The 27,301-nt window shown below is 44.5% G+C and overlaps 1 protein-coding gene and 2 long non-coding RNA genes across 13 annotated transcripts in view; 1 reads left to right on the top strand and 2 right to left on the bottom strand.

Annotated features, from left to right (window-relative positions):
• PDE4DIP (phosphodiesterase 4D interacting protein) overlaps nucleotides 1–27,301 on the top strand; it is a 194,668-nt gene that overhangs the window by 149,209 nt on the left and 18,158 nt on the right. For 4 of the 11 annotated variants that reach the window (XM_072967890.1, XM_072967888.1, XM_072967891.1 and 1 more), the window contains 11 exons: nucleotides 7,443–7,531; nucleotides 12,217–12,449; nucleotides 15,064–15,499; nucleotides 16,355–16,547; nucleotides 17,453–17,572; nucleotides 18,240–18,768; nucleotides 20,222–20,457; nucleotides 21,463–21,514; nucleotides 22,560–22,783; nucleotides 23,406–23,558; nucleotides 25,576–25,761. In XM_072967890.1, the coding sequence (XP_072823991.1) occupies nucleotides 7,443–7,531; nucleotides 12,217–12,449; nucleotides 15,064–15,499; nucleotides 16,355–16,547; nucleotides 17,453–17,572; nucleotides 18,240–18,768; nucleotides 20,222–20,457; nucleotides 21,463–21,514; nucleotides 22,560–22,783; nucleotides 23,406–23,558; nucleotides 25,576–25,761 (2,451 nt within the window). The remainder of the gene's footprint in view (nucleotides 1–7,442; nucleotides 7,532–12,216; nucleotides 12,450–15,063; nucleotides 15,500–16,354; nucleotides 16,548–17,452; nucleotides 17,573–18,239; nucleotides 18,769–20,221; nucleotides 20,458–21,462; nucleotides 21,515–22,559; nucleotides 22,784–23,405; nucleotides 23,559–25,575; nucleotides 25,762–27,301) is intronic. The other 7 variants (XM_072967885.1, XM_072967881.1, XM_072967883.1 and 4 more) reach the window with 3 other exon arrangements.
• LOC140698231 (uncharacterized) lies at nucleotides 3,018–22,413 on the bottom strand. The gene is made up of 4 exons (XR_012075860.1): nucleotides 22,288–22,413; nucleotides 7,437–7,614; nucleotides 5,511–5,626; nucleotides 3,018–3,149 (listed from the first exon to the last, which is right to left on the bottom strand). It is a non-coding gene; the product is annotated as an uncharacterized lncRNA (long non-coding RNA).
• Nucleotides 14,308–17,484, bottom strand: LOC140698232 (uncharacterized). The gene is made up of 2 exons (XR_012075861.1): nucleotides 17,071–17,484; nucleotides 14,308–16,522 (listed from the first exon to the last, which is right to left on the bottom strand). It is a non-coding gene; the product is annotated as an uncharacterized lncRNA (long non-coding RNA).

Below are 27,301 nucleotides of genomic sequence, written 5' to 3'. Positions count from 1 at the left end.
AGGGAATATGATTCTAAGTCATTTTGTTCTGCAGCCCATAGATGCATGATGCTTTCATGGACCACATCATTCATATAATCATATTTAGCATGAGATAATATGATTCCATTCTCTCTTCAGGAGCACAGACCTTTCCTCTTATGAACTATTCTACCTTTGCCAGGCATTTCTCAGCATCACAATAATTTCAGATAAAGCACTGCGTGCTTATAGAACCTTGTGCTTGAATAAAAAACTTGAAAGGCTCAGGCTATGCTTAATTGGAAGCATAGAACTTAAATTGAGAAAAATCCATGTTGCTAGATTTGGTTTTTCTCACATTTCCTTCTTGGTTGTAATGTTTGTAAGAGGTCAGGGTAGTTGAAGTGTGTAGCTTTTAGCAGTAGAGAGTTGAACGGGACCTCCAAGATGTATTTAATGATGAAGTGGAAGTCCTTTTGACAGATATTTCCCCTAAACTCCTTTCTATTACAGGTTTAAACTAAACTACTGAAGTCTAGCGATTGTTAGTGACTAGTATAAATCAACATTTTTTTGCATGTTCTCTCTTCAGCTATTTAGCCAAGTCACAACTTTTTGGAAAAGGCATGATGGGACTGTTTTAATATTGTCAACCTTTTACTTTGATCGGGTGACCTCTTACCCTTACCCACCACCCCGGCCCTCTCCCGCACCCACCTCCCTTCATTCATTTGTGGACAGCAGCAATAGTTTTGGTTCTTCTCCTTCCTCATTCATATTTTTAAAAGATTTACTTTTGTCATTATGTGAGGTGAGAGATCTGTTAAAGATCAAGACAATCTTGACCTGGATAGGATATTAGATCTAAGCCACAAGTTCCCTTAGGAGGTTCCTTAGTATATTCTGTTGTGCAGTTTATACAGAAGTGGTCTCAGTGGCAGATACATATAAAAGGCTTATCACTTTTATGCTTACTTATGCTTTTAATTCAGTTTCTGGTTGAGAAGTTTGCCTCACAGCGTCAAAACAGTTTGAGAAAATTGATCTCAGTTCTGTCTGCTTCAGTCTGCAGTTGGGTCTAGAGTCCTCTGTTCAGGGAAAGGAGGGACAGATCAGATGACACCAAAACTTCGCCTTTCCCCGAGGAAGAGAGGTTAACTGACCTACGTAAAGTCTTCCCTTTGGACTGCAAGCCCTAGAAGGAACAATACTTCCATACTTTTGCTTTCCTTGAGCTGGTATTAGAAAACTCTAGTCCCTGTTGTTAGGATAGTCATTGTTTTCTGGATTCTTGGTCTTTTTATTTGAAAAAGGCACAGAATCTTCACATCCCTGGAAAACTCAAGTTGCCTCATCAGCTAGGGCCTCACTGGTGATTCTTCAGCTCGGCAGCCAGTGCCCGGCAGGGAAGTGCGACAAACTTCCTAGGGCGTGGGGAGGAAATATTAGTCACCTACATGCTTCTAAAGTCCATTTTCCATCTGCCTTGTAGAAATGGTACTTGAGGTACAATAGATGAAATTAGCTGTCTTTTTCAGATACTAACACCCTGTGGCTGTAAGCATATAGAGTATTTTACCTTGTTTCTCTTGGGGTAAAACTCAGATTGCTTTTCTCCCTTTGGTAGTACAGGACCATGTGTATTATAGAAAGAATAGCTAGGAATATGGAGCTTATATAAGGCAACCCAGTGAAAAACAGAAAGAATGAGTCAATGGGAAATTACGTCAGAGTGATTTCATTGGGTAATAGTTCTCCATCTTACTGCGTTTTGGATGCTACCCTCTCACTAGACATTTGGAGCAATAACCAAAACCTTTGTATTATGATTAAAAAAAATCATGTAGCTTTTAAGTAGTTTGAATATTGACAGAAGGTAAGTCCTCAACTTCTGTATAATCACATGAGGCAGGATGAAGTTCCCAAATAAAAAATTAGCATTTGTAATTTGCTTTCAACAAAGGATGGGAAGTGGAAGGGAAACATAAAACTGTAGAGCTGACAATACTAATTTTATCAGATTTCAAATAAGAATAATCAAATGCATAAAGCAGCATACTAATTCCTTTTGCACTACATTCCCTTTTTGTAGTTTAAAGTCAGATTCCAGACATAAAAGTATCATACAGCTTTTTTCTGGATAAAATGGAAAGTTTAGCAATACCAGAAAATGCTTGATCTAATGAAGAGTAGGGTGTTAATTAAGTACATGAACCAAATCGACTTCCTTGTTCCCTTTGAGAACTCATAATTGTCTAGCAAATGCATGTAGGTTTGCTTTTAGTATATAACTTGAGTATGCAATGCTTCTTTTTGCAGTTACCAAAATCGTTGCTATGAAATACCAATCTCTCTCTCAGTCTGTAAACTTTAGAGGCATGTGTATATATACAAATATGTTTTATAAATCATGAATTTCTGTCTGTTTCCAATAAGTATTATCAGTTGGATAATAAAAGCAGGTTTACTTTTATTCCACGTAAACCTTTGATCCTAGGGCTGTTGGGAAAAATTAAAGTGATTCATAACAATTTAAATGAAGAAGGAAACGACATGTTAAATGACCCAGTAACTTGGCGCTAGATTATTTCCAGGACTATTTCCCACCAAAACAAGCTGTACATTTCCCTCTGGAAGTTCATCTCTTCATGGCACTGTGCTGTGTTAAACTGTGTTAACATCTGTGCTGAAATGGAGCGTGTGCTTTTTTATACATAAGCGTTAGAATTTCAGCTACTTTAGTTGAGACACACAAAAAATTGTTACTGATCCAATAAAATTATCAAAGGCCAAACAGTAACTATTTGGTTTCATTCTTAAAAGATCTATGTGAAAAGAAGAGAAAGCTCGTACCTTTTTTTTTCCTTATAGGAGAATCAGTCTATTGATTACTGTACTAAAATTCCAAGTCAAAGGAAGGCTCTGGAATGAGCAAGTGCCTTTGTATTTATGTGAAGGAAGGAAGAGGAAGAAACCTGAATTTTTGTGCTCTCAAGGAAGTGAGACTAAAGAAACAGCATTATTTTTCCCCCAGAAATGTGAAATGGACTGTTTTACCTTAAAAACCTTTTCTGCTCTCCTTGCTGAAGGAAGTAGTAGAGAGTGGGATGGAAATGTGAGGAGCCAGTTGCGATGATCGGTGGTGCCGTCCCTGTAACTGTTCCCGGAAAGTCCTCTTCTTGTCTTCTCTGAGGGAAAAAGAGATCATAAGCAGGGAGAATTCATTGACATTACAGAATTTTAAATCACTGAAAATAGCTGCTTTCTGAATTAAGAACAGGCTGGAAGGGTACCTAAGAGATGTTGCAATTTAAAGACACAGAGATACCACCATAATGGGGCTCGACCGCAGACAGCAGTTTTCTAGCTACTTCTGTTCCAGGATCAGAATCTGTCTAGCTATAGAATTTTATTTCTCGGCAGAAGCTTATGGAAGACTATGAAATCTTAAAATTTTCCTATGGTCCAGAGGAGAATAGATGCAGGTAGAATTGCAGTTTGATGGGAGACATGTTTCCTTTCATTCTGTCAGGTAGCATCATCATATTTTATCAGCAGTAGTTGGTTCATGACTGAACACGTGAGAGTTTGGTGAAGAGCGTGTGGCAGAGTGCCTAGGAGTGGCAGTGAGACGGGCCCAGGGGGCCGCCACACAAGAGCCTGGCGCTGAGGGGAAAACGGCCGGGCCCTTGGCGCTGCAAACTTGTTTGTGCTGTAAAGTTTAGTGCTTTGAATCCCCTTTCAGAACTTACTCAAATATGACTCCCACGTTCTGAGTAACTTATGGGAAAATCTTAAGTCTTTTTCTGTCGGTTGCATATAAATGGCTTAAAAAGGAAATTATAATGACTAGAGAGTAGAATCTGGAGACAATGGCATTGTTGCAGCCCAGTTTGGACTCATCACTGAGGAATCAAAATAACACTTCGTGACTTTCCCTCAAGGCTTATTCATGCACGATGGTTTTTAAGGCAGTTGTTTCATGATGATGAATCCTATTTGTAAAGCACCTACTCAAAAGAGTGCATCTTACTTTACTGACCGCTCTGTGGTCTCTCAGCGGTCCTGTGAAGGAGGGAGAACCTAGGAATGTTACTTCACACCTCCTGTGGGGGAACAGATACTCAGCAGTGAAGAAGCGCAGGTAGACTCAGTCAGGATCATCCATTGATAATGTGAGAGATCCTTCTGCTGACTGCATTTAGGTTCTCTGGTCTCCATTTCCAACCCTCAACTCTTCAGCCCAGAGACCAGTTTACCAACAGTAATGTAAAACAACAATAATAATAAGGCAACATTTATGGAGTACACAGTGTATGCCGAGCACTGTTCTAAGCACTTCAAAAGCAGGAAACTTTTTAAAGTTGACAAGTGTACACAGTGGATATTACTATTAACCCTAATTAATAGGTGAGGGGACTGAGTTACAGGAAGATTGTGATTTGTCTGAAGTCACATAACTAATGACAAATGCAGAAATCTAACCTAGGCAATCTGGCTCCGGAGTCTGTGTTCTCAGTAATTATGCCATCCTCAACTTAAAAAGCACAAAAGTGTGAATTTTTGCCTTAATGATAAAAGAAGACCTTATATTTGTATAATACTTAAAATTTCACCCAAAGATTTTATAGTAGTGTATTTGAGAAGTTTATTTATGTATACTTTCTAGAGTCAGATAGCTGGTAGAAGATAATTTTCTAAATCTAGGAAAGGGAGGTTTGGTACCACCTCATTATGTGTGTCTCAGAGCCAAGAAACTTGAAAGAACCACAACTTGAGAAGTATTAAAAAAAATTAAAATTTTTCATAAAATTTTCAGTCAAACATGTAAAACAACCTTGGAGATAAAACCTGGAAAAGCAAGTTAAAATTGAGGGAAGAGATTCTTAGCTTTCAGAAATTCTAAAGGTGGCAGGCATGTTGTTTCATATTTATCATAAATAAGCAGTAAATTAGTGAGTATATAGTAACGTCAAGTTAGAAATTTAAAGTACTACTCCAATTTAGTTCTGAACATAGTGTTTTGTTGCTTTGTAAAAGCTTAGACAAGGGTATTGCCCACAAAGAGCAATTTTCTGTTGTCGCTTATGAAAAACCAGAAATGACAACAGAAAGAGGGATGTCTAATGTAAACTTAGATAGGACCTTGTGTAGGATAACTTTTTTTTCTATAAATTTTTTAACTTTACAAACCTCAGGGAAACACACACAAAAGCTTTCAGCATTCTAATTCAAATTGGTAAAGGCTGAGCAACCCTTCAAGCTGCCCCGAAGGAAGTACAGCAGACCACAAGCTAGCTAAAAAACGAGTAAGGAAAACAAAACCCCCATGTAGTAGGGTGTCGAGATGGAATTGGCCTTTTTTGCTTTGTCTCCTTTTAACTCCGAATGAAGTCAAAATCATGGTATCCCACCCCAGAGTGAATTAAAGAAAAGACTATCTAGAAATGCAGACGTGGCATCAGAAAGGTCGACAAAGGTAAGTGAACGGCCGAAAGTGTTAGAAGCACTCAAGGCCAGTGACAATCACCCTCCTCACCCCCACTTACCTTACTTCTGGAACGTAGCACCCGAATCACCTTGGGCTGTGGGCCCAGCGCTACAGGGATGAGGATCCTGATCTCATAGAGCTGAACTTTCTTCAGCCAAGGATCCTTCTCTAGTCCTACACCCAGAAGGGAAACAATGTGAAAAGTATATTTTTTTCAATCACTGAGCGGGACAATTCATTTCTTTGCTAAAAAAAAAAAAAGGCTCTGATCTCTATTTTTGCACAGGGAAAGATTTTTCCAAAGTAAGCATAATATAATATAGATGTCCTCAAATGAATCAGCATCCTAGGTTCAGTGAGTTTCTGAACAGCCAAAGCTTAGGTAGTGTGTTCATTCACCTCTACACAACCAGTATGCTGAATGAGATGGTTCTGGGGCTTGAAAAAGTAAGTATTGGAAATCCCTATTGTACACAGTTGGCCATGATCTTTAAAGATGCTTAGTGGTAAAGGTGCCTCCTTGTGAGTACAGCTGTATTGAACAGGGTACTGCCTTGATCCAAAGTGAACCCACCATTCATAATGAAGACCAGGGAATGAGTCATAAGATTAAGCTGTGAGGACAATGCTTATTCCCTTTTAGTACTTCAGTGAGTTGCCTCTGTCTGACAGTCCAGAGACTTGACATCTTGGCTCAGCTCCTGTCCGGGACTAGCCATTGTAACCTTGGTCAAGCCACCTAATCTCTTTGAGGCCCAGTTAACCCAGTGGTCAGAAGAAGAGTTTTAACAGGTTGGTTCCCAAGGCCAGGGTCGGAACTGTTTCTCTAATCTCTAATTTGGGTAAGTTCTATAAGGCTCAGGGAGTGTCACAGTAGATTTTCTTTGGTGTCCAAAGGAATTAACAATTACAAATTCCTACACTTTCCGAAGAAATCAATAATGTGGGCCACTAGTATTAATCTAAAATTTGATGAATAGTCTTCTTTTAACAGATGTGGAGAAGAAGAAATACCCTAGATCTGTGCTATCCAACATGGTAGCCACCAGCCATGTATGGCTACTTAAATTAAAATTAATTTAAATTATATTAAAGTCAGTTCTTCAGGCTCAATAGCCACATGTGACTAGTGTCTACTGAATTGAACAGCATAGGCCTCAAGTTGCAGAAGATTCTTTTGGTCAACGTAGACCTTTATCCAGACCATGAACTGCAACTGCTTGTCCCTTAGTGCAAGCATGTATGTTTGTGCCTCAAGTAACTTCATCTTCGGGGAATGAAAAAAATGGATTAAATTCCATTTGGACAAAACAGTGCAAGAAATCATCAGGCAAAAGATCTTGGCATTGGAGAAGAGTTTGGGGGAGATGGGGAGGAGGGGAGGTAAGAGGAAGGAATTAGGAAACAGCTGAACCGTTCTGTGCCTTGGGTCTTGACTGGACCTGAGCTTCAGTAGGACACAGGGCCCTCAGAGGAGGGTTCCTCAGAGAGGTTATCACACCACACACAGCTGATCCCCACAATGGAAAAGTGAGTAGAGCAGGGCTGCCCTAATCCCAAGGAAATCCGGGAGCCTCTCAGCACTCAGCGATGGGAAAAAAGTCAATCAGGTTGGGCCCATGTCACAGGCGGGAAGGTGGTTACATGGCCAGTTACTGGCAGGAGGGGGAATAGTTCAAGCTTTCTGGAAATAAGTGAGGGGGTAACCACTCTCTCTGACAGCTGGCTCTTCAGGTACAGGTCTGTGCAGTCAGAGGCAGCTTCCGTTTTGAGCTGTAAGCTTGAGTGTTAGTAAGAAAGCATCAGTGAGAGTCTTTTGTACAGATCTGGCATGTTGGTCCTGCCTTCCTTGTGAGCCTGCTGGCTAGGGGCCATGCATATGGGGAAAGGAAGACATCAGAGGCGAATGGCAAAAACGAGTGTAATTTTAGCTGCTGTCTGGAAGGCACCTACAAAGGGAGTCACCTTTCTCTTCTGGACTTACTTGTAGGTGCAGCTGCAGGGGACGACACGGAAGATGCGAGTACTGAGTTCACCGATAGTATTGAGGAGGAGGCTGCACACAAAAGCCACCAGCAAGTAAGTCCAAGTCAGGTTATGGGGTCCCAGGGTGGAAGCTCATAGCCGTTGGGGTCTGGTGGTCTCCTGCCACCCTTGTGGACCTGGTGTGAGAAAATACCTTTTTATATAAACCACTTCCCCGTCTTCTTCCTGCCCTCCTGGAGTTTCCCAGCCACCTTGCCAACCCCTATCCTCACCCTATTTTTCTTTCCCAACCACCCTTTTTATTTCTCCTATCTCGTACTCCTGCTCCCTGCCCCCTCCTACCCCCTTTGCCCCTGTGTACCATCTATAGCTATAGCTTCAGAAGAATTTTTACTTACAAGCACATGGACACTGAGTCTCTTGGGCTTATGTAACTGAAACACATCACAGAAGACAGGCAGCCATCGAAGGGCTGCTGGGGGAGGTGGCTGGCCTAGGACCTGCTTCAGGAGATTATTCTCTAGGAAACTCTAAGAGGATTGGAATGCTTCTAAAGCAGGGATCATTTTCTGTGAAGTCTCATATAAAAGAGAACTTTGTTGGGCAACCTGACAGATTACCCAAGTTGTGACCTGTCAATGACCAGCAGATGACACTTGAAGAGCAAGTCCCTATCAGTCCTCAAAACCTGGTACCCAAGGCTGAAACACTGTTTTGCCGACCATCAGTGAAGGTGTAACCAGCATGTTCTCAAGCTCAAGAAAAGAATGTCCTGGACCTCAGATTGAGTCACCCATAGTGACCCCACAGCACTCACTAGAACTGCTACGTGTCTCCACCTTCCCCAGTGGCATGTAGCAATCACATGTCCTAGACAGGCCATGGCTGTGACTCTGAGTCAAGAAGAACGTGGATCATTAGTATCTGTCCTTGTTTAGAAGAAGCTGGGTGTTTCCAGTGATAGTTTCCTTGAAGCTATTAGGAAAACTAGAGGAGAAATGAGGCTTTTGGGGTCTGCCTCTTCATCTCCTGCGTAAGAAAAAGAGGATACATCTAATACACCAATAAAAAGATCCCAAGTGAGCAGTGCCCAAACCTCACAGGATTTGGCACAGTCTGGCTCTGGAGGACACAAGTAGTTGTCTGGAATACCTCGCATCCTCAACACAAGTTTCTTTACCTTCTACCAAGATCCCCTTTGTGTTGCTCTAGACACATCTGACCCTAACTTCTCCCCTGAGTACCTGCATGAGCTCCACTTCTCTTTTTGCTTGAACAGCTTCTTCTGGTCGTCCTCGCTGATGCTTGTAACTTTAACTATGTACACTACTGCCCCTCTGGACAGACCCCACTACCTAGAACCTGCACGATAAGTAAGTAAACGTCCACTCTGAGAGAGCTAGATTGGGGTGTCAGCAGGTCACTGATGGTTATTGCTACTGTGGGACAGCATTCACTTCAAGTAACTGGACAGGAGACACAGAGATGAAGAGAGCCAGATTCTGACTGATGTGGTCCAAACTACCCCTGGTACTGTGAGCTCTTCACTCTGATTCTCAGTTATAGGCAAACTGGTTTGTCAAGTCACCTCTCCCTCAGCCGTCTACCCTCTAGCCTCATGTGGAGAGAATGACCAGACCAAGTTCATGAGGTCAGTCCAGCCCTGAAATAAGCCTTTTATATTGAGGCATTTGTATTTCCCTTGCAATGTCTTCCCTATTACTTGGCATAGGAGATACTTAATAAATGAGAAAAAGTATATACCTGTTGGGTGAGGAACATACTGGGTAAGCACCATTTATCTTTGCATCACCTTTCCTTGAAAATCAGTCTTCAGTTTTAGGAAGGAGGTGTGTGAAATCATTGTAAATGTACCTCAGCTTTTCTGAAGTTTGAGGGTGTGACTCTCCTACTACCAATTAAATAAAGCTTGTTTTGTCATAATTGTTTTGTGTCAAGATTCTCAAAAATGTGTTTGCTTGTTTCTAGGGAACTGGTCCCTTAAGACTGAGCTACAAACTTCTCCTTGTTGTGTCCTTAGGAGGCTGACCTTGTTCTCAACACCATGCTCCCTTCCTACCTCAAGCATGCACATACTTCCCCTAACAAACACATTCAACTTTGTGTTCCTTCCAAGAGAACCAGCTTTTGAGCAAAGCAAATTGCTTCATCTTTAGTTTTGGACTCACCCTCCTCAGGTAGCCTCAGATCTAGCCATTTGGGTAATTTTCCCCAGATATCTCACACAAAAGTCCATTCTCAGTGATGAACTTGAGAAGAGATCATTTTTAATGGCCTTATGCTGTCTAAGGACTGATTAACATTGTGAGAGATAGGAAACAATATGGCTAAAACAACTCTATTCAAGTAAGAGATCAGATCTGCACATGGACCTTTGTGGGGCAAATAGAAACCCAGCCTACAAAAAAGTTGAATTATGCCATGGAACAGTACAACAGATGAACAGATGAATTCGGAAATGTGAAAAAAAAAACCTATAAGAGATGTAATTAACAATAAATGTAATTAACACTGCATTCAACTGGAAGCCCTGTGTTTTGAGGGGAAAAAAATTAAAGTATTAGCTTTCCCTAGATGATAAAGAAAAAAAATAAAAAGGCTAGATCCTGAGTCACTTCTCACGCATTTACATTTAAATTTTACAGACAATTTAGCCAAAGGAAGTTCCCTTTGACATGGACATATGAAAACCCAAATTAGTCTGGGAAACAAATCAGATCTCCCTTTTCTCATTTTAAAGTGGGAGATCAGACCAGATGAACCAAAGGTCCTGTCTGGTATTAACATTTCAAGGTTCTTATATTTTCTTTTAAAAGAAAGTGGGTGTATTTAAATTAATAGGAGAAGATAATGTACATCTAGAAGGCACTTGGACAATAGATAGGTGACATGAAAGTCAGACATCATTTTTAAGCAGAAGGAACTCTTAAGGTTTAGAAAAGGGTAAATGTGTCCACAGTCAAAGCTGATGGCAATGTTTAGTTAGTTGCAGACAGTTGATATAGAAAGACAACATCACATAATTTTAATGAGAGGTGAGGTCATAAACTTTCAAAAGTGGTTTTATCCAGTCCCCCTTCCTTTATTTTGTCCCAAGTGCTTTGTGACACATGTAGGAATGGCTACCAATCTAAGCCTGACAGCAGAGCCACAGAGACAGACATTCCCAAGAGCCTCCTAAATCTCAGGCTCACAACCCCAAGTGGAATTGGATGCCTAGAAAATGAACAACTGTGTCTGCAATCTCTTTCTTCTGTGACGTGGGTGCATGTCTTGCACATCTCTTCACAACCTCAACTGCTATGCTACCGAATTCTTCTACACAAACATGCCATAAATCAATCCCACCGAATACCTGCAGCCTAGATTTCACTATATGGTTACAAGGTCCAAAGCAAAGGTCAGTGGCTTTGTGCCAAGCCAAGCAGCTCTGTTAACCACTGGTCCATTTAAGCTTCCCTGAGTGCTGTTCTAGTCAGTATATTTCAGACCTAAATGAAGGAATAGAGCATATAATTAATTCCATAAATCATCTCTAATCAAGTGGCCACTACATGATTTATGAAGATGTGCATAAATATTCTGATGACTTTGATAATTGGGAAATGACTCTGTATAGCCAGAATGAACTTGTGACAAGTACAAGTCACTATATCTATAGAGATAAAGGAAACATGACCCAGAAATAGCTGTGAGGAAAGGTAGACCATTGGGAGGTCAAAATTGACCTGCAGTTAAGTCAAGCCCCCAAATGCTGCCACTGAATGGGAAAAGGAGCCAGTATGACACTGGGATGTAAGATTAATATTGGACAGACAGGCAAGAGACTCACAGACTAAAACAATTCATCATACATTAAGTAGATGATTGTACTCAGATTTTGGTTTCTACACTTTTGAAAAGCATGGGAAAAACTGGAGAGGAGCCCAAGACAAGAAAGTCTATGAGTTAAAAAATTCTTACTTGAGGAAAAACTATACAATCTGCTTTAGTTGAACAATTGAGTAATTTCAAGAGTATCTTCAAACAAACAAGGTGATGGGAAATTGTTTCTGCATGTTTTTTCTCTCACGTGTCTAGTTTCGTAGAGAGGGTTTGACCGGCAGCATCAGCACCGGGCAATAACCGACAAGGGAAATTGGCTGCCAAGCAGGTGACCTTCCTTTAACTTTTCTGCAGTTGTGGAGCGTGCTTCTCCTGCTGCCAGTGAAACTAAGGTTGCTCTGTCTTACCTGGAGCTCCGCCCGTATTCTAATGCTGTGACCGTGACTGCTGATTTCTGAGTGTCCAGAGCCCTTCCTCTTAATCGTCCTTTCTGGAGTCGGAGTTACAGGCACAACGTCAGGCTTTGAGCTCCGGTACCTCGAGCCATGATCTTTGCAGTCAAGGACTCAAGTGTTGTGGAGCTGATGAAGCTTCCTGACTTGTGAAAAGTCCCCTCAGAAAAGAGAAGAATCACAGCACCCACAGGCTCTCGTCCTGTTTAAACCTCGTTTGTTTGCATTTGTTTGAGATTTATTGTGTGCTCGTGGTTTTTCCTTCGCCCACCTCTGCAGTCTCCTCTTCCTGCCTATGGCAACAGCTCTCACTGCTCCTGGGGTGTCCTCCCCACCCAGACCAGTCTGCAGGGCCCTTATGGCTGAGCCCATTTTAGGGGAGCCCATTTTAGGTCCCAGTAAAGGCTGCCTTTGTGATCTCATGTTCCTTTTAGCTCCTCTTCAACGGCCTAACTTCTTTAAACCGTGATTTTCTTGCAGCTCATCAAGGTGGCTCTGGAGAAAAGCCTGGCAGCTGTGGAGACCCAGAAAGTCTCTCTTCCTCCTCCTTCCCCAACAGGAGGGGACAGTAACAGGGCTCTTCAGGAGGAAATGCTCCACCTGAGGGCTGAGATCCACCAGCACTTAGAGGAGAAGAGGAAAGCTGAGGGGGAACTGAAGGAGCTAAAGGCTCAAATTGAGGAAGCAGGATTCTCCTCTGTGGCCCACATCAGGTAGGATGTGCCCCAGAGAAGGGGGGCCTGCTGACTGAGGGGCCACCATAGCCAAGGGACTGACCTTGCTGCAGCCAAGGCGTGCGTGCTGCATGGGGCTTCTTGCTTTACATCCCAGGCTCAGTGCATCAGTGGTTCTATAAATTCTTAGAAAAATTAAGTGATTCTCAGTAATCATCATTCAAATTATTTAAATAAATCTGGTCTTAGTTCAGTATAATAATGCCCATGATTAGCCATTACATGTGACCGTCATGAGTGGAAATCTCCTAGGTATATGTCTGGTGTTGCACCTTTGCATTGACTGGAACATGTAATGAGTCAGTGCTCCCCAAGACGCTTCACTGCCGTGTGCAGAACCAGAACGGTCCATGAGGAGGAGGATTTATAGAGAAGCCCTTCCATCTCCACTCAGCCCTCTCTCAGCAGCATGAATCCTTAAATCATGGAGTAGCAATTTTCATCATCTCTGCTGTTTTATTTACTTTGCAAAAGTGGCAAGTATTTTTGCCACTTATTTATTGGCTAGATGGGCCACTCTGTCTTGAACGGCCTTTTTTCAAAAGATGCTTGGGGAACACGCTGATACTGTATGGCTAATCCACATATTTATTCATCCCTAAGGGTCATATTCATTTTGGCCTGCTGTTTAGAACACAGCTGTGCAGATGTAAACTTCTAATTCATGCCTTATTGTTCCCCTGCCTATTATGTGCCACTTAAATGTGCCTGAATCAGAGAATAAAATTAGCACTGAAGAGGGCCTTGGCCTCCAGCAAAATGTCCTTTTTCATTGTCAAGGAAACACAGGCCTAAAAAGTTCTAGCAACTTATTCAGTTTGCATAAGAGTCCATGGCTAGACCCCTGGCTCTCAATTTTTAAATTCGAAGCCTTTTCTTCCACACTATATATTTTGTCAATTTTTTAAATACTCTTGTGATCATCCTTTTCCTCTGAATTCTCATGATATGTCTTTTCTTAAATTCTATTTAAGTTAAAGCATAAGTTTTAGTTGAACTGTGTAATATGTAAAACTTCACTGTTAAGAAGAGTGCATCTCTTTTGATCCTACCGTTGAATGTGCAATCAAACCAAATCGTGGATTACTTTCTTTTTCCCCCAGAGTTACTAACCTGAAACTGATTTAACTCTCCATCCAACCTTAGAAGTCACTGTTACTGTAGAAGATGGAATCTATCTAATGTGTAGCCCCTCTTTTGAGAAGCTTTTGTCGAGCATTGCTTTCATCAGTTCCTACTGTGATAACAGCAGTGTTTTCCTCCAAGTACAAAGTCGTAACATGTAAATAGTAAAGATTGTTCTCTATCCCACACGTGTCCCTTTCTTTCCCTCTTACACCTCAGTTTGGTGAAATACTTGCCCCCTTTTCTCCACTGAGGAAACTGTCTCATAGTCTTTCTGAGTCCTGTGTTCTAAAGTATTTTCATCCTTAATTCATGATAGACAAGCTTTGCTCTGCCCCAAAACTTCAGGATTCTGAGAAATCTAATCTAGGGGCATAGCCAACTACTGGTCCCTCAGACTGTGAATTGGTTAATCCCCTTACCTCTCCTAGTTGGCAGTTCTCAATTTTGCCTGTGTATGAATCACTGTGGAACATAAGTAAAATGTAGATTCATAGGCCTTAGCGCTAAAGCTTTTTAAACAAGCACCTCCTAGGATTCTGATGTTAGTATTGCTCAGGTCTGCAGCTAGTCCACGCAGAACTGAATGACTTCTCTGCTGCAGACACTGAGCTACCCATACCATAAATGTAATTTCATTTAAGCATCCATTAACTCCACTAGGTAAGTGTTATAATCCTAATTTTATATAAAAAGGAGACTGAGGCTCAAAGAGGTTTGAGTTTGTTTATTAAAGCCATGTTTTTTTTATTGCTTCCTTCTAACCCTAGTGAAGGACGTGGTGAGAGGAAAGGCTGGGTCTAGAATGTCTTGGTGAAAATCAGTGTTTTCGTCCATTTTATTTCCTCAGCAGATACGAATGTTTTATGTAGCAGGCACTGTGGAGGCTCTGGGGATACAGGGTGAACAGGACAGGCAGAAACCTTGCTCTCATGGAGGTGATCTCCTATCACAGGAGCCAGACATAAAGCAAATAATCACATAAGTACATATGACTACAGCTCACATTAGTATTGTTTCTTCTGCGTTCCTAGGTCCCAATTTCTCATCTAGTGGTTAAAAAGTGACTGTTGTTAATTAGTAGAACTGTAGACTCCATCATAATACATTTTCCCCAGGCAAATGCTGTTTTATTCTTTTCTTAACAGTGTAAGTACCCTTGTTTGTTCCAGACGCCACTGAAAATTAGAACATGAATCTGCAAGCACAGGTGAAGACAACTAGAGTAGGTGTCTTGAGCCTGAGATTTTTGGTGATCATGCTGCCATCGAGTCGCTGTGGGAGTGTGGGCAGTGTCTTACTCTTCCTGAGCCTTGGTTTCCTCTTGAATAAAATTAGAGACTCGTCCGAGTTCACTTCAGGCTCTGGGGTGTCTCTGAGTCTGATGGACTGAGTTGTGGGTAAAAGGGGCCTCTTCGGAACTGGGGCCAGGACCAGCCCTGGCCCTGACTGTGTATGTTTCCTGCAGGAACACCATGCTGAGCCTTTGCCTTGAGAATGCAGAGCTGAAAGAGCAGATGGGAGAAGCAATGTCCGATGGATGGGAGGTCGAGGAAGACAAGGAGAAGGGCGAGGTGATGGTGGAAACCGTAGTTGCCAAAGGGGGTCTGAATGAGAACAGCCTTCAGGCTGAGTTCAGAAAGCTCCAGGGAAAACTGAAGAATGCTCACAGTATCATCAGCCTCCTCAAAGAACAGCTGGTGCTGAGCAGCAAGGAAGGGAATAGTGCAAGTAGTCCCGAGCTCCTCGTGCACCTGGCCACGGAGATCGCCAGAATGAACGCAGAGCTGGTTTGTTCTCCTGGAAAGCACCAATGCCAGGAAGCGGAGAGTGTGACCGCGAGGCCCTGCCCCAGGCCCCGGAGCCTTGACCTTGGGGCTGCCCTCACAGTGGATGCCCTCCAAGTAAGTGTGGGGTAAGGTGGAATGAAAGACTCTTGCAGAAGGAGCTGTAGGTGTCGGTTTTTACTGTAACAGTTCTGCCCTGTGGGTAGGAGGTAGCAAGGGAGAGGCACTTTTGTACTGCAAGCGGTGGTAATAATAGTCCTCACACTGTCAGCTTTAGAGAGGTTTCTTTTTAAATAATATTATCCATAAATATTGCTTGAGTAATTCATTTTCCATACGTATTTCTTGAATGCTTAGGTTTCCAGATGACACACTAGGCATTAGCAGCAGGCCTGGTCTCTGCCCTTCATGTGCTCAATATGGTGGGGAAAGATGGCATAAAAGCAGATCATTTCAACAGGAAGCAATACAGGGGTGCGTAGCGTTTTAAGGCAGCCAGACAAGTGGCGTGTAATGACATCTCTTTCTTATCACTGCCATTTTCATCACAGCTCATTACAGGTGTGGATTCCTGAGCCTCACGAGGGGTCATCAGGATCCTCTTGGGGAAAGAGGATTTGCTGAGGGGTAAATAAAACGGAGAACACAGAGGATTCTGAGAGGACCACTGGGCAGGGATGCAGGGAGAGACGAGTGGAGGTTTCCACCCCTTCTCTTTTCAACCTTTGAATAAACATTACTGAGAGCTGCTCAGAGACTCAGTTGGCATCATGCTGTAGATACGCAGATGAAAAAAACGTTACCCCAGCTCTCCAGGAGCTCAGCCTGGAAAGCAAGTAACTGCCCAGGGGCATGAGGAGCGCTGTGACAGACACGTGAATAAAGTCCACAGGGTTCGCAAGGGGAAGTGACCATCACTGCATGGGGGATGAGCTCAGACTGCCCTGTCCCTTTTGCTGGCTCTTTTCACAGCTGGGTAACCAGCCCCAGGCCCGTGACCCTGGGCCTCAATCCGAAATTAGCCTCCCGGGATCCACCAAGCACCTGCGCTCCCAGCTGGCACAATGCAGACAACGCTATCAAGATCTCCAGGAGAAGCTACTGATATCAGAAGCCACTGTCTTTGCCCAGGCCAACCAGCTGGAGAAATACAGAGTCATGTTTAGTAAGTCTTAAGTTCACCATTACCAAAGTGTCCATCTCCTCCCTGAGAAGCTGCATGCCTTGCCGACTTCACTTTTCTTCCCCAACCTTAAAACAAATTTAATCCTGACCATGACCCTAGGATTGTGGAAGTGGATACATAACTTCAGTTTGCAGATGGCAGAGAAGAATAAAGGAATGAAGCAAGTTTGCAGGGACAGTGTAGGGAGGAATAGGCTAACATCTAGGTTTGCTGACTTCTGAGACGGTCGACAAACTGCCTTAACTCTCCCAACATACGCTTATTGTTTCTCTTCTGCTCCTCTTTGCGCCACATCAGATTCTTCAAAAATATAGCATCACCGTTGGTCTAGAATCAGCACTTTCTAATACAACTTCTGCAGTGACAGAGATGTTCTATATCTGAGTCTCATGTGGTTACAGAGCACGTGAAATGTAGCTACTTCAACTGGGGAATTTTAAGTTCTATTTAATTTCAATCAAGCTAATATAAAGTGGTCACATGTGGCTAGCAATTACCTTACCGGACAGTACAGATCTGCATGTCCTGGAACTCTGAATTCGCTCAGCTCCATCCAGACATTTACTGAGCCCCTGTGAACAAAGCAGTTGCTGGCTTCCCTGGGACTTCTGGAGATGAAAATATACAACGCTTGACTTAAAGATGTCTGGTCCCAGGGAAGCCCAGGTTACCTGCAGGTGGGATCCATGGCAAACAGGCTCAACTGGGCAGAGGAAAGTCCTGCTGCCTGGAGCAGGTGGTCTCTTCTCCCACATAAATAAAGCAGCATCTGTCCCGTGCTGGATGTGACCTCCTAGCCCTCAGGGCCAGGGTTTGTGCCACTGAGGATGAGGGAGTGTGTGAGGGATTCAGACACTCTGTAACATCCTCTGTCTCTTCCCAAGCAGGTGAAACCTTGGTGAAGCAGGACAGCAAGCAGGTGCAGGTGGACCTCCAGGATCTCGGCTACGAGACTTGTGGCCGAAGCGAGAATGAGGCTGAGCGGGAGGAAAGCACCAGTCCTGGTACGAGCACGCTAGTGGGGTTCACCTTCCCTCCCTGGAGTCAACCTTCAGGTCTGAGTGCTGTTGGCCAGTCCTGCATCTGACAAGGAGTAGGGGCGAGGGGGTGTTGCAAACTGAAGAGGACCCAGGACCAGAGAGGGACAGGAAGTTTGGAGGATCCCTCTTGCCCAAACTAAGGCTGAATATGAGTCTGAATGGCTACAATTATTTTTCACCATACTTCTCTTCATAATAATAATAATAATAATAATAATAATAATAATAATAATAATTTCTATCCAACTGATTATTGTAGAAAAATGCTAAGGCCTATTTATTAATGAAAAGACCAGATGAGCTCTGAGGAATATGTAAACCGTTGAGTTTAAAAAATTTGTTTTTCTATTATAAAAGCCCTATGACTGTAGGGACACCCACCAAATTGAAATCAAGGGGAAAAACACTGAGTACAATAGAAGGGGACCACGCCTGACCTGCAGGGCGCATGGGAGGACAGGGAATAACTGGGTGTCTGAATGCTAGCACAGTGCCAGGGCTGAATAAAGTGCTGCTTCAACTTCTGCTCTAGTCATTATTGTCCTCGTGATCAAACCTGCCTCCCCTTCAAGGGAGTGGCTACAGCAGCCTTCCCGGCTTTATCCAGGAGGATGTCTTTGTCTTTTCTCAGAATGTGAGGAGCACGACAGCCTCGGGGAGACAGTCCTAATGGAGGGGCTGTGCTCTGAGCAGGGACCCTTGGGCTCGACGCTGGCCAGCCCCCCCAGGAGGAAGCCTCTGGAGAGCCAGCTAGGGAAGCAGGAGGAGCTCCAGGCATACGGGAAATCAGAAGACATCTCTGTCCTACGTAAGGACATCAAAGATCTGAAAGCCCAGCTGCAGAACGCCAATAAGGTCATTCAGAACCTCAAGAGCCGGGTCCGGTCCCTGTCAGTCACAAGCGATTATTCATCTAGTCTGGAGAGACCCCGAAAGCTGAAGGCGCTTGGCACCCTCCAGGGATCTTCGCCTCACAGTGTCACTGATGAAGATGAGGGGTGGCTGTCTGATGGCACTGGGGCTTTCTATCCCCCAGGGCTTCAGGCTAAAAAAGATCTGGAGAGTCTGATCCAGCGGGTGTCCCAGCTGGAAGCCCAGCTCCCGAAAACTGGAACGGAAGGGAAGCTGGCCGAGGAGCTGAGATCAGCCTCGTGGCCTGGGTAAGGAGGGCACTCTTTGGAACTTTACTCGACTGAAGCTGTCCAAGTTTTTGTCTGAAAGAGAGTAGCCCAGGCAGGTAGACCCACTGGGACAATCAGAAGAGCGCTTATTTAAATGGTAGCCCGAGGTCTGAAGAAGGGACACGTGGCCCCTGCTGGGAGACAGCAGGTCCCTGGGATTTCCTCCTAGGACTGCATTAGTAAAGTGATGGCATATATCAGTAGGAAGGCTGGAGTCGGACTCCCTGGGTTTGAGTCCTAGCTCTGGTACTTACTGGCTGTGCAAACTACTTTAGTCTTTCTGAGCCTGTTTCTTTACCTACTAAATGAGGATCATAAGAGAACCTATCTCAAAGGGTAGTTACTAGGTTTACATGAATTAATACAAGTGCTTGTAATAATGCCTAGCATATTTTAAAGCTCTCAGCACTATTTCCCACAACTATTATTGTTATTGATACTTTGTGTTGAAAAACACTGGGTAGACATTCATCTCAGTATCTGTCCGGGTTATCTATGCTGAGAAATAAACTACCCCAAAGCTTAGTGGTTTCACACAATAATTTATGTGGATTCACGGGGCTTAGTGGGGTAGCACTCACTTAGGGGGGTCTCAAATAGCTGCCATCAGAGGGCGGTGGGGCTGCAGTCATCTGAAATGTCTGGCTGGACACTACTTCTTCATTCATGTGCAGGTGACAGGGTGCTCCTTGGCTTCTCTCTTTCTCAGTGTGGCTTCTTGTCTTCCAGGGCCTCTCACAGTATGGTGGGCTCAGGGTAATTTCACTTCAACACGACAACTGGCTTTCCAGGGTCAGGAAGTGGAAGTTGCCAGGCTAATTAAGAGCGAATCCTAGACGTGGCACAGTGTCACTTCCACTGTATTATCTTGGTCCAAGTGGCCACAGGGCCCACCCAGGTTTAAGGAGGTAGAGAGTAACTTCTCCCTGATGATGAAAGAGGGCAAAGCCACACTGCAGACGAGCATGTGGGAGGGAGCTTGAGCAATGGCCCTCTTTGCAAAATACAGCCTGCCATAATATAGATGGTCTTTGAAACAGAAGACATGAACGGACCTATTCGGATTTTTAGTATTGATTGAGTCTCTACTCAGTGAGTATATTTAACATTTATTGAGTATCAACTGTGAGTCTACACTCTATTGGTGCTATAAGGGGTGTAAAATATGATACTGTATTTACCCTCACAGAACGTACTTTTCATTTTTGGACACTTAACTAACATACAGAAGACAGTGGAAGGACAGTGACATAACAAGTTGTTTGATGCAGCAGTTTGTCAGAAAAGAATTTACTCTTAAATATCTCCTTCACTTAATGTGCCAGAAGTAGCTTAACCTGAGGAACTCATAGAGATGTTCTCACAGAAATCTCTACAGAAGCCCCATCATTTAATTGTTACGCTTTTCCTTTCTTCCTCTTTCCCGCATTAGGAAATATGATTCCTTGATTCAGGATCAGGCCCGAGAACTATCCTACCTACGCCAGAAAATCCGAGAAGGGAGAGGTATCTGTTATCTTCTCACCCAGCATTCGAAAGATACAGTAAAATCTTTTGAGGACCTCCTAAGGAGCAATGACATTGACTACTACCTGGGGCAGAGCTTCCGGGAGCAACTGGCCCAGGGAAGCCAGCTGACAGAGAGGCTCACCAGCAAACTCAGCACCAGTAAGTTGGCCACAGGGCTTAGGGACACTCTCATCACTGCCAGACCCGGGCCACACCTCCACCACAGCCTTTTACCCCAGGTCCTGCTTCCACTTCATTTCCTGGGGACCAGGACAGGATCAGGACTGGCCAGTGGGAAGCCCTGAGGTTGGAGGCCATGATTACAACTCTAAAATCGTCATTTATGGATGTGACCCTTTAGGGAAGGAGGCCTTGTTCATCCAGTGCTAATGGGGTGAAAGGGAGAAGAGGTTGGAGGACATCATTATAGTACAAAGAGCTGTGAACTGAGAATTGCAAGACCCAAGCTCTAGCTTGGATGCCGCCATTAAGTTGCTTTGGGCAAATGACTTACCCTTTTGGCATCTCCGTTTCTCCATTTATTGCGTGGAATCATACGTGAATATAATTGAAATATGGATAAATCACCAAGCCCTTTTGAACGTGGTTTGGGCACTGAATGCCATAGCACGAGGGCTAGGAATATTGGTAGTTATTGAAGTCTTTTACTTAGAATTTCCTGAGAGCACCTGAGGGAACAGAGCAGGATCAGTCTTGGGGACCAACCATCCCACGTCCTGGTGGCAGGTGCAGAGGTGGGACAGGGCTGTTTGTCATCTCTTCAGAGTAAGAGTGGGTTCTACCTGAAAGCCACGATGGGACACAGAGCCATACATCTGGGAGGCAGTCTGTGGCAGGCTTGGACCCTGGGATGTTCCGGAGGGAAGCTGGCCAAGTACCTTTTAAACTATTCTTTTGCATTGATTTAGGGCAGAGGAAGTCGTGATGGTGATCGCCAGGTCAGGGAGGGTCTGCCTGGTGAGCTCAGGAGAGTTTGTATGTCTCTAGAGATGCAATCTGAGGTCTCCCAGAGTAATTCTCCTACATATCCTGGACCCACAAAGAGCATTCACTATTCTACACCCAAACAGGCTCCTACACTTACAGTGTGTGAAGGGACACCTGTTTAATTTCTTACTGTTTCTTTCTCAATTTGTTTTGCAGAGGATCATAAATGTGAGAAAGAGCAAGCTGCACTTGAGCCACTGGCCCTGAGGTAATTCAAATAGGATCTGGTAAAGGACTCAGGAACAAGGTCCAAGGAGGAAGGGTGAATGCAACTTCACAAATCAGGGGGCAAAAACGAATACTGATTGTAATGAATTCATTTATTCATGGAACACCTTACTGTTGTCTTTTAGCCTAATTCTTTACTCTCTTTTGATACAATTCTGTTGATTTCTGTGTGTTATTTATTCTCCAGGCTCAGTAACCTAGGGTCAGTCTAGTAAACAAACCAGCTTTCAAGGGTCCTTGACACCCCCAAGGATCTCCTCTGTTTCCTCCCTGTGTGTTCAAGGACCGAGGGTGCTCTTTTTGCCAAGTTGACTTACCTCCACTTGAGTTGGCAGCTAGTTAATGGCCTCCCAATTTCCTTGGGAAAAAAAAAATAATCATATTACAGTTCCTAGTGAAAAAGGCCTACACGTTGCAGATCCCAGGAGGCTACCATGCCTTAGCAGCCAGTTTTCAGTGAGTCACTGCATATCATCTTATAACGTGCAATAAAATACGGGCTTATAATCCTTTGTGGTCACTAGTTCAAGCCCCTCTGTCATGAGCGTGCTTTAGACCACCTAGTGCTTCTCAAAATATCTGCAGTAAAGGACGGAGTGTTTTGTTTTTGTTTTCATTTCTGATCCATCACAGACACACACATGGTCTGTACCTCAATCAACCAGATGATTCTACGTATCGTGTTCTTGGATACTGTGGGAATGCCACACTGCTATGTACTTCTCAGTGCTTACCTTCCATTTCTGTACTTACCTTGTTGGGGACTGGGAACCAACAATTCTCAGACACCAGCTGTACTGGGGCCCACACTTTCAGGAGCAGTGCCTTAGAGGGCTGGCTGAGCTCCGCTAGTCCTCAGTGTATCGTGTGGCCGGTGCACTCTCCACTCCCTGTCAGAGATGGGTTATTTCATTTACTCTGCAGGAATGGTCTCTTGACTTAGGTGGCTTTTCCCAAGTGCCCTATTCAGGACTAGCTGGTCCAGTGACTTTGGTTTCACCTGTTGTCCTCCTTCACCTCACTAGGCTCAGCAGGGAGCTACAGGAGAAGGAGAAAGTGATTGAAGTCCTGCAGGCCAAGCTAGATGCCCGGTCCCTAACGCCCTCCAGCAGCCGCGCCTTGTCTGACTCCCACCGCTCTCCCAGCAGCTCCTCCTTCCTGTCTGATGAGCTGGAAGCTTGCTCTGACATGGACATAGCCAGCGAGTATACACACTATGAAGAGAAGCAAGCTTCACCTGGTCACTCAGGTAGCCTCCACTTTCTGGGTGGCACCACCTTTATGTAGGCTTAGAGGAGACCTCCACATCCAGGCCTTGTAGATGCACCTTAGTGTGTATCAGGCTGAGCCGTGCCAAGCACAGGCCCCACTGGGTCAGGATCTTTGCTTTGCTCCTGACTCTACAAGTTACCCCGGTCACTGGGTCTCCACTAGCACGTGTATGCCGTTGCACCCAGGGGAGCCACAGTGGGGAGAGTGAGAACATCACAGAGACCTTCCTTCCCCACTGCCTCATGAGCACACAATCGTCTGACTGACCTCCTTCCTTGAGATGGAGTATGTTATCCCTCCCGCTCGCTGCAGCTCCTGAACCCCTGAGTATCTGTGGGTATCCACAGATGCTGCTGGACCTGCCTGGTTTTTTTTGGAGGTGCCATTTTCATGGTATCAGCCTCTGAGCCCCACTATCTCCTCTAAGGTGGCTTTCCTCTGTGCAAGCAAGGGATGAACCCTGCTCACAGTGCTTGTGCTTGTGCTTGGTGCTTTCCCTGAAAGCAAGGCTCTGCCCAGGTACCCCTGGTTAAATATAAGGCCAGATTCCAGTTCTTTGTAGAACACCAAACATATTCTTTCATTCGTGGGTTTTGTAGATTCCATCCATCATTCAAGTCATTCTGCTGTACTGTCTTCTAAACCATCAGCAACCAGTGCATCTCAGGGGGTTAAGGCCGAACCCAGCAGCAATCCCATCAGCTTGCCAGCTCCCCAGAAACCCCCCAAGGAGGCCAGCCAGGCCCATCCAGGTATGCAACAGCCAATGGGGCAGGGGCTTCATTTCCTCCCCCAGGTGCCTGTTTGACTTTTCTTCAGGGACAAAAAACAGCATCATTTGGGGCTTATATGCATCAGATCCTGGACAAAAACAGGAGACCATCTGAATCTCTAATTGTGTCTGATTACTCTTTGTTTCAAATATTTTAGAAGAATATGTAATCCACAGCAGACTTCGATCTGCATACCAATTTTGATCAGTAGTTGGCTAGTCATTTTAAAATAAGCATCTTCACTTCATTTTCTCCTTTCACTCTGGGGAGCAAAGAGGCAAAATGTTTCTCCCAGGATTACTGTAGCCAATGAACAAAAAGAAATTCACAACTGTTGCTTGCCTACACGTGTTGCCCATTTTATCTGCAGAGGCCTCTCTGTGGCAGGTGGGGCTGCTTCATAGCTGGAGATGCTTCAGTATCTTCAGACAAGATACTGTTCCTATTATTTTATCATTCATGGGTTTAGCAATGGGTTTGCAGTCCTTGATATGTACACACTGTGTATCCTGGACCAGTTAGAGGGGTACATTTCACTTATCTGCCTCAGCTTAGTTGCCAGGGGTGCACTGTCCAACCACAGCTCCACAGCAGTGACGGCAGGGAAAAGGCCTTGTCCTCACCTCTTGCTCCCCAGCAAGACTGGCAGGCTCGCCAGTGTGGTTGTGGTGAGGTCAGACTCGTACAGACTTGTACAGACTCGTACAGTGCCCCCAGAAGAGTAGTACTTTCTTTATGATGCCCTCGTCTCTCTTGTAGACAAGTCAACCAAAATCTTAAGAAAAAGAACATGTCCAACTCTTCCTGAGCCTGGGCTCAAAGTTTCCGGGCCAGAGTGGGCAGCAGCTGCAGTAGGAAATCATGGGGGAAGGCTATTTGTCTAGCACTGTAGACACCTGTGTAAATGTCTGGGGTCCAAAAGAGCAGAGTCAAGAGTTCTAAATTCAGAATGCCTCCCTGAAAGATGCCTGGGCTGTTTCACTTGGTAATTCAGTCTTTGCAGTACGGCTCTGATACCGGGTCAGCATCCTGGGGCAAGGATTATTTTTCAGAATATAATCTCACTTGTTTTCCAAGTGAGACAGACTCCACAGGTCTGTCTTGGTTTCTGCTCCCTCCCTCCCTCTGCTACCTGCCCTGCAACTGTTTTTAGGAAAGAGTAGACAGATTCAGACATCAGAACTTCCCAGGGTTCCTGAAAGCCTGTCTATAGATGGGCTGCATAATGATCACCTGTGAAGAATATTGTTCATCAAATTTCCAAGCCCTGCTCTCAGAGTTTATGATTGAGTAGGTCTGCATTAGGACCCGGAGAATCTGCATATATTAAGAATTTTCCGTAAGTTATTTGAATGCCCAGACAGATTTGTAATCCATTGGGTCAGTCACTTTGCCAAGACCTTTCTTTTTCCTTTGGTAGTTGAACACATTGATTTGTGATTCTGAAGTTCGTTTCCATCCGTCTTGAATCACATGCATTCGTAATGCAATTTCCCCACTATCTTAGTCTAGTCCTGCCCTCCTCAGGGTGAGTCCTGTTGCTTTCCGAAGAGGAGTTCTAGGTGTAGGGAGAGTCTTGTGACAGGGGCAAGGACTGGCACATGCTGGGAACAGCAGCCAGGGGCCCTTGAGAGCATTCAGGCACAGCCACCCTGACTTGTCCGTGCCCAGATGGCTAGGATGGGGCTCTCAAGGCTGCCTCTGTTATGGTAATGCCACCTTGCTTTCTGTAGTGAAGTGCTTTCAAGATGAGCGTGGAATATGTGTGCAGGAGAGCCCTGGCAGGGGAGTAGGAGGAGCGGGTCAGCCAGGCAAGCCCCTTGGGTAGCAGTGCTCCCCCTTGGCCATCTCAGTCATCACAACATCGAGTGATAGACACTCCCCAAGCAGACATCTGGTGAAGGAATACTTCCACTTTCTCAATTTTTCACCCATTCTTTTCTCTCCCTTCCTCTCTAATGATGTGTCTCATTTCTCCCTAACTTTCTGTTTGTAGGCCTTCATTTTCAATCCATACCCACGCTGGTTAGCCTTCCCCAGGCACCACTGCCCTCAGCTCCACCCAGCTTCCTGCCTTTCAGCTCTGCTGGCCCTCCCCTCCTTGGCTGCTGTGAGACACCCGTGGTCTCCTTGGCCGAGGCTCAGCAGGAGCTGCAGATGCTGCAGAAGCAGTTGGGAGAAAGTGAGCACTTCCTGCTGCATTTGTGTGCTTGCAACTGATGGGCCTACACTGTATTTCTCTGCATGGCTTTGGCTGGATGGCAGTTTTAAAAAATAGCTTAGGGGTACATGTTATCAGTGGTCGATTGAGGGAGAGCTGTGCTTGCTGGTTTTGGAAATGTATTTACTGTTAACCTTTCTCGTGCGTGTGCATGTCTTATTCGTGAAGAGGTATATATGTTCGTTAGGCCCAACACCTGGTGTTCCCCCACTGCTGTCAGTGTGGGGTAACTTCCACCAGATATGCTCAAGTCCTGACACACTGGTGACGTGTTTGCTGGAAGGGCATGGGAGAGAGATTTGGTGCCTTGCCTATGCAGGATGAAGTGACCAGAAAAAGATGGCCACATTCAATGGGATCCTTTCTACATCTGTTGTATCTTCCTACTGTGAAATGCTTTTGATCACGTTCAAATCCTGACATCATCAGGTTGGGAGCGATGGTGGAAGAAGGATTCTGAAGGGGTGACAAAAGTCCTCTTCCCATTGCACAAAGTTCATTTCTGCTTCTGTGCAGGTGACACAGGAGCAGCTAGAAGCAGAAGCAGAGGCTGTGATGTCTGATTGTGAATTCTGTCCACTCTCAGACATAGTTGATATTATGAAATCACAGAATTTATAGACTGTGTGCAGTCACCTTTTAGAGAAAGGTTTCTTGTACATATGGGCTGGATGCCTCATTGTAAAAAATTTTGTATGTGATGACTTGTAGCTTAAAAATTAAGGAAAGCGCTTCACATTATGAATTTGCACTCCGGTAGTGATTAAAAAACCAGAGAGTGGTTTGAAATTAATCTAAAACCACACTCTGTGCCTATGAAGAAACTTGAGTGAGGCAGAGATTGATGGTAGGGTCACCACACAGAGAGTGTCCAGTGACTGAAGACCACAGCTGAGAACCTGTGAACATGAAGCCCCAAAAGTCATTTGGACCAGCTGATTTGTCAGCCCTGAAAATAGATACACTGTCTACTCTGGCACTGGTTTGATTTCCAGAACCAGCTAGACTGAGACCATTTTGAGGACAGTTGGAACATCTTTTCTGCAGGCAGTGAGGAGGCCTGCTTCAGTGTCACACAGGTACAGCAATCTAGGCTTACCTAGCAATGTGAACCTGCTCTTACCTTGTGTGACAGAACCAGAGCAGGGAACTAAGGCTCATGGAGGTGATTACTTGTTCAAGGTCACTAGTAAGTGGGAGAAATGGGCTCTACCCCAGGTCTTCTGCTCCCAGTTCCATGTTGTTTCTAGTTAGTCTTTTCTGCTTAGAATGCTGTTGTTACCATCCTGCTCAGACATGGAGCTGGGAACTCAGCTGAACAACTCTGGAGGCTACTTGTATCAGTCTTTTCTCTCCCTCTTCAGAGATAAGAGGAAGGTACTGCTCTCTCTGACCTAGAACTTGCTACTACAGCAGCCCTGGAACCAACAATCAACGGATAACAAGTTTGTCCCCTGCCAAAAGGGCAAGAGTGTTCTCTAGATTTCTTTTCCTTGCCGCC

Source organism: Vicugna pacos, chromosome 9 (genome assembly GCF_048564905.1).
Source record: "Vicugna pacos chromosome 9, VicPac4, whole genome shotgun sequence".
Lineage (NCBI taxonomy): Eukaryota > Metazoa > Chordata > Mammalia > Artiodactyla > Camelidae > Vicugna > Vicugna pacos.
This window is presented reverse-complemented; position numbering and strand designations above follow the sequence as displayed.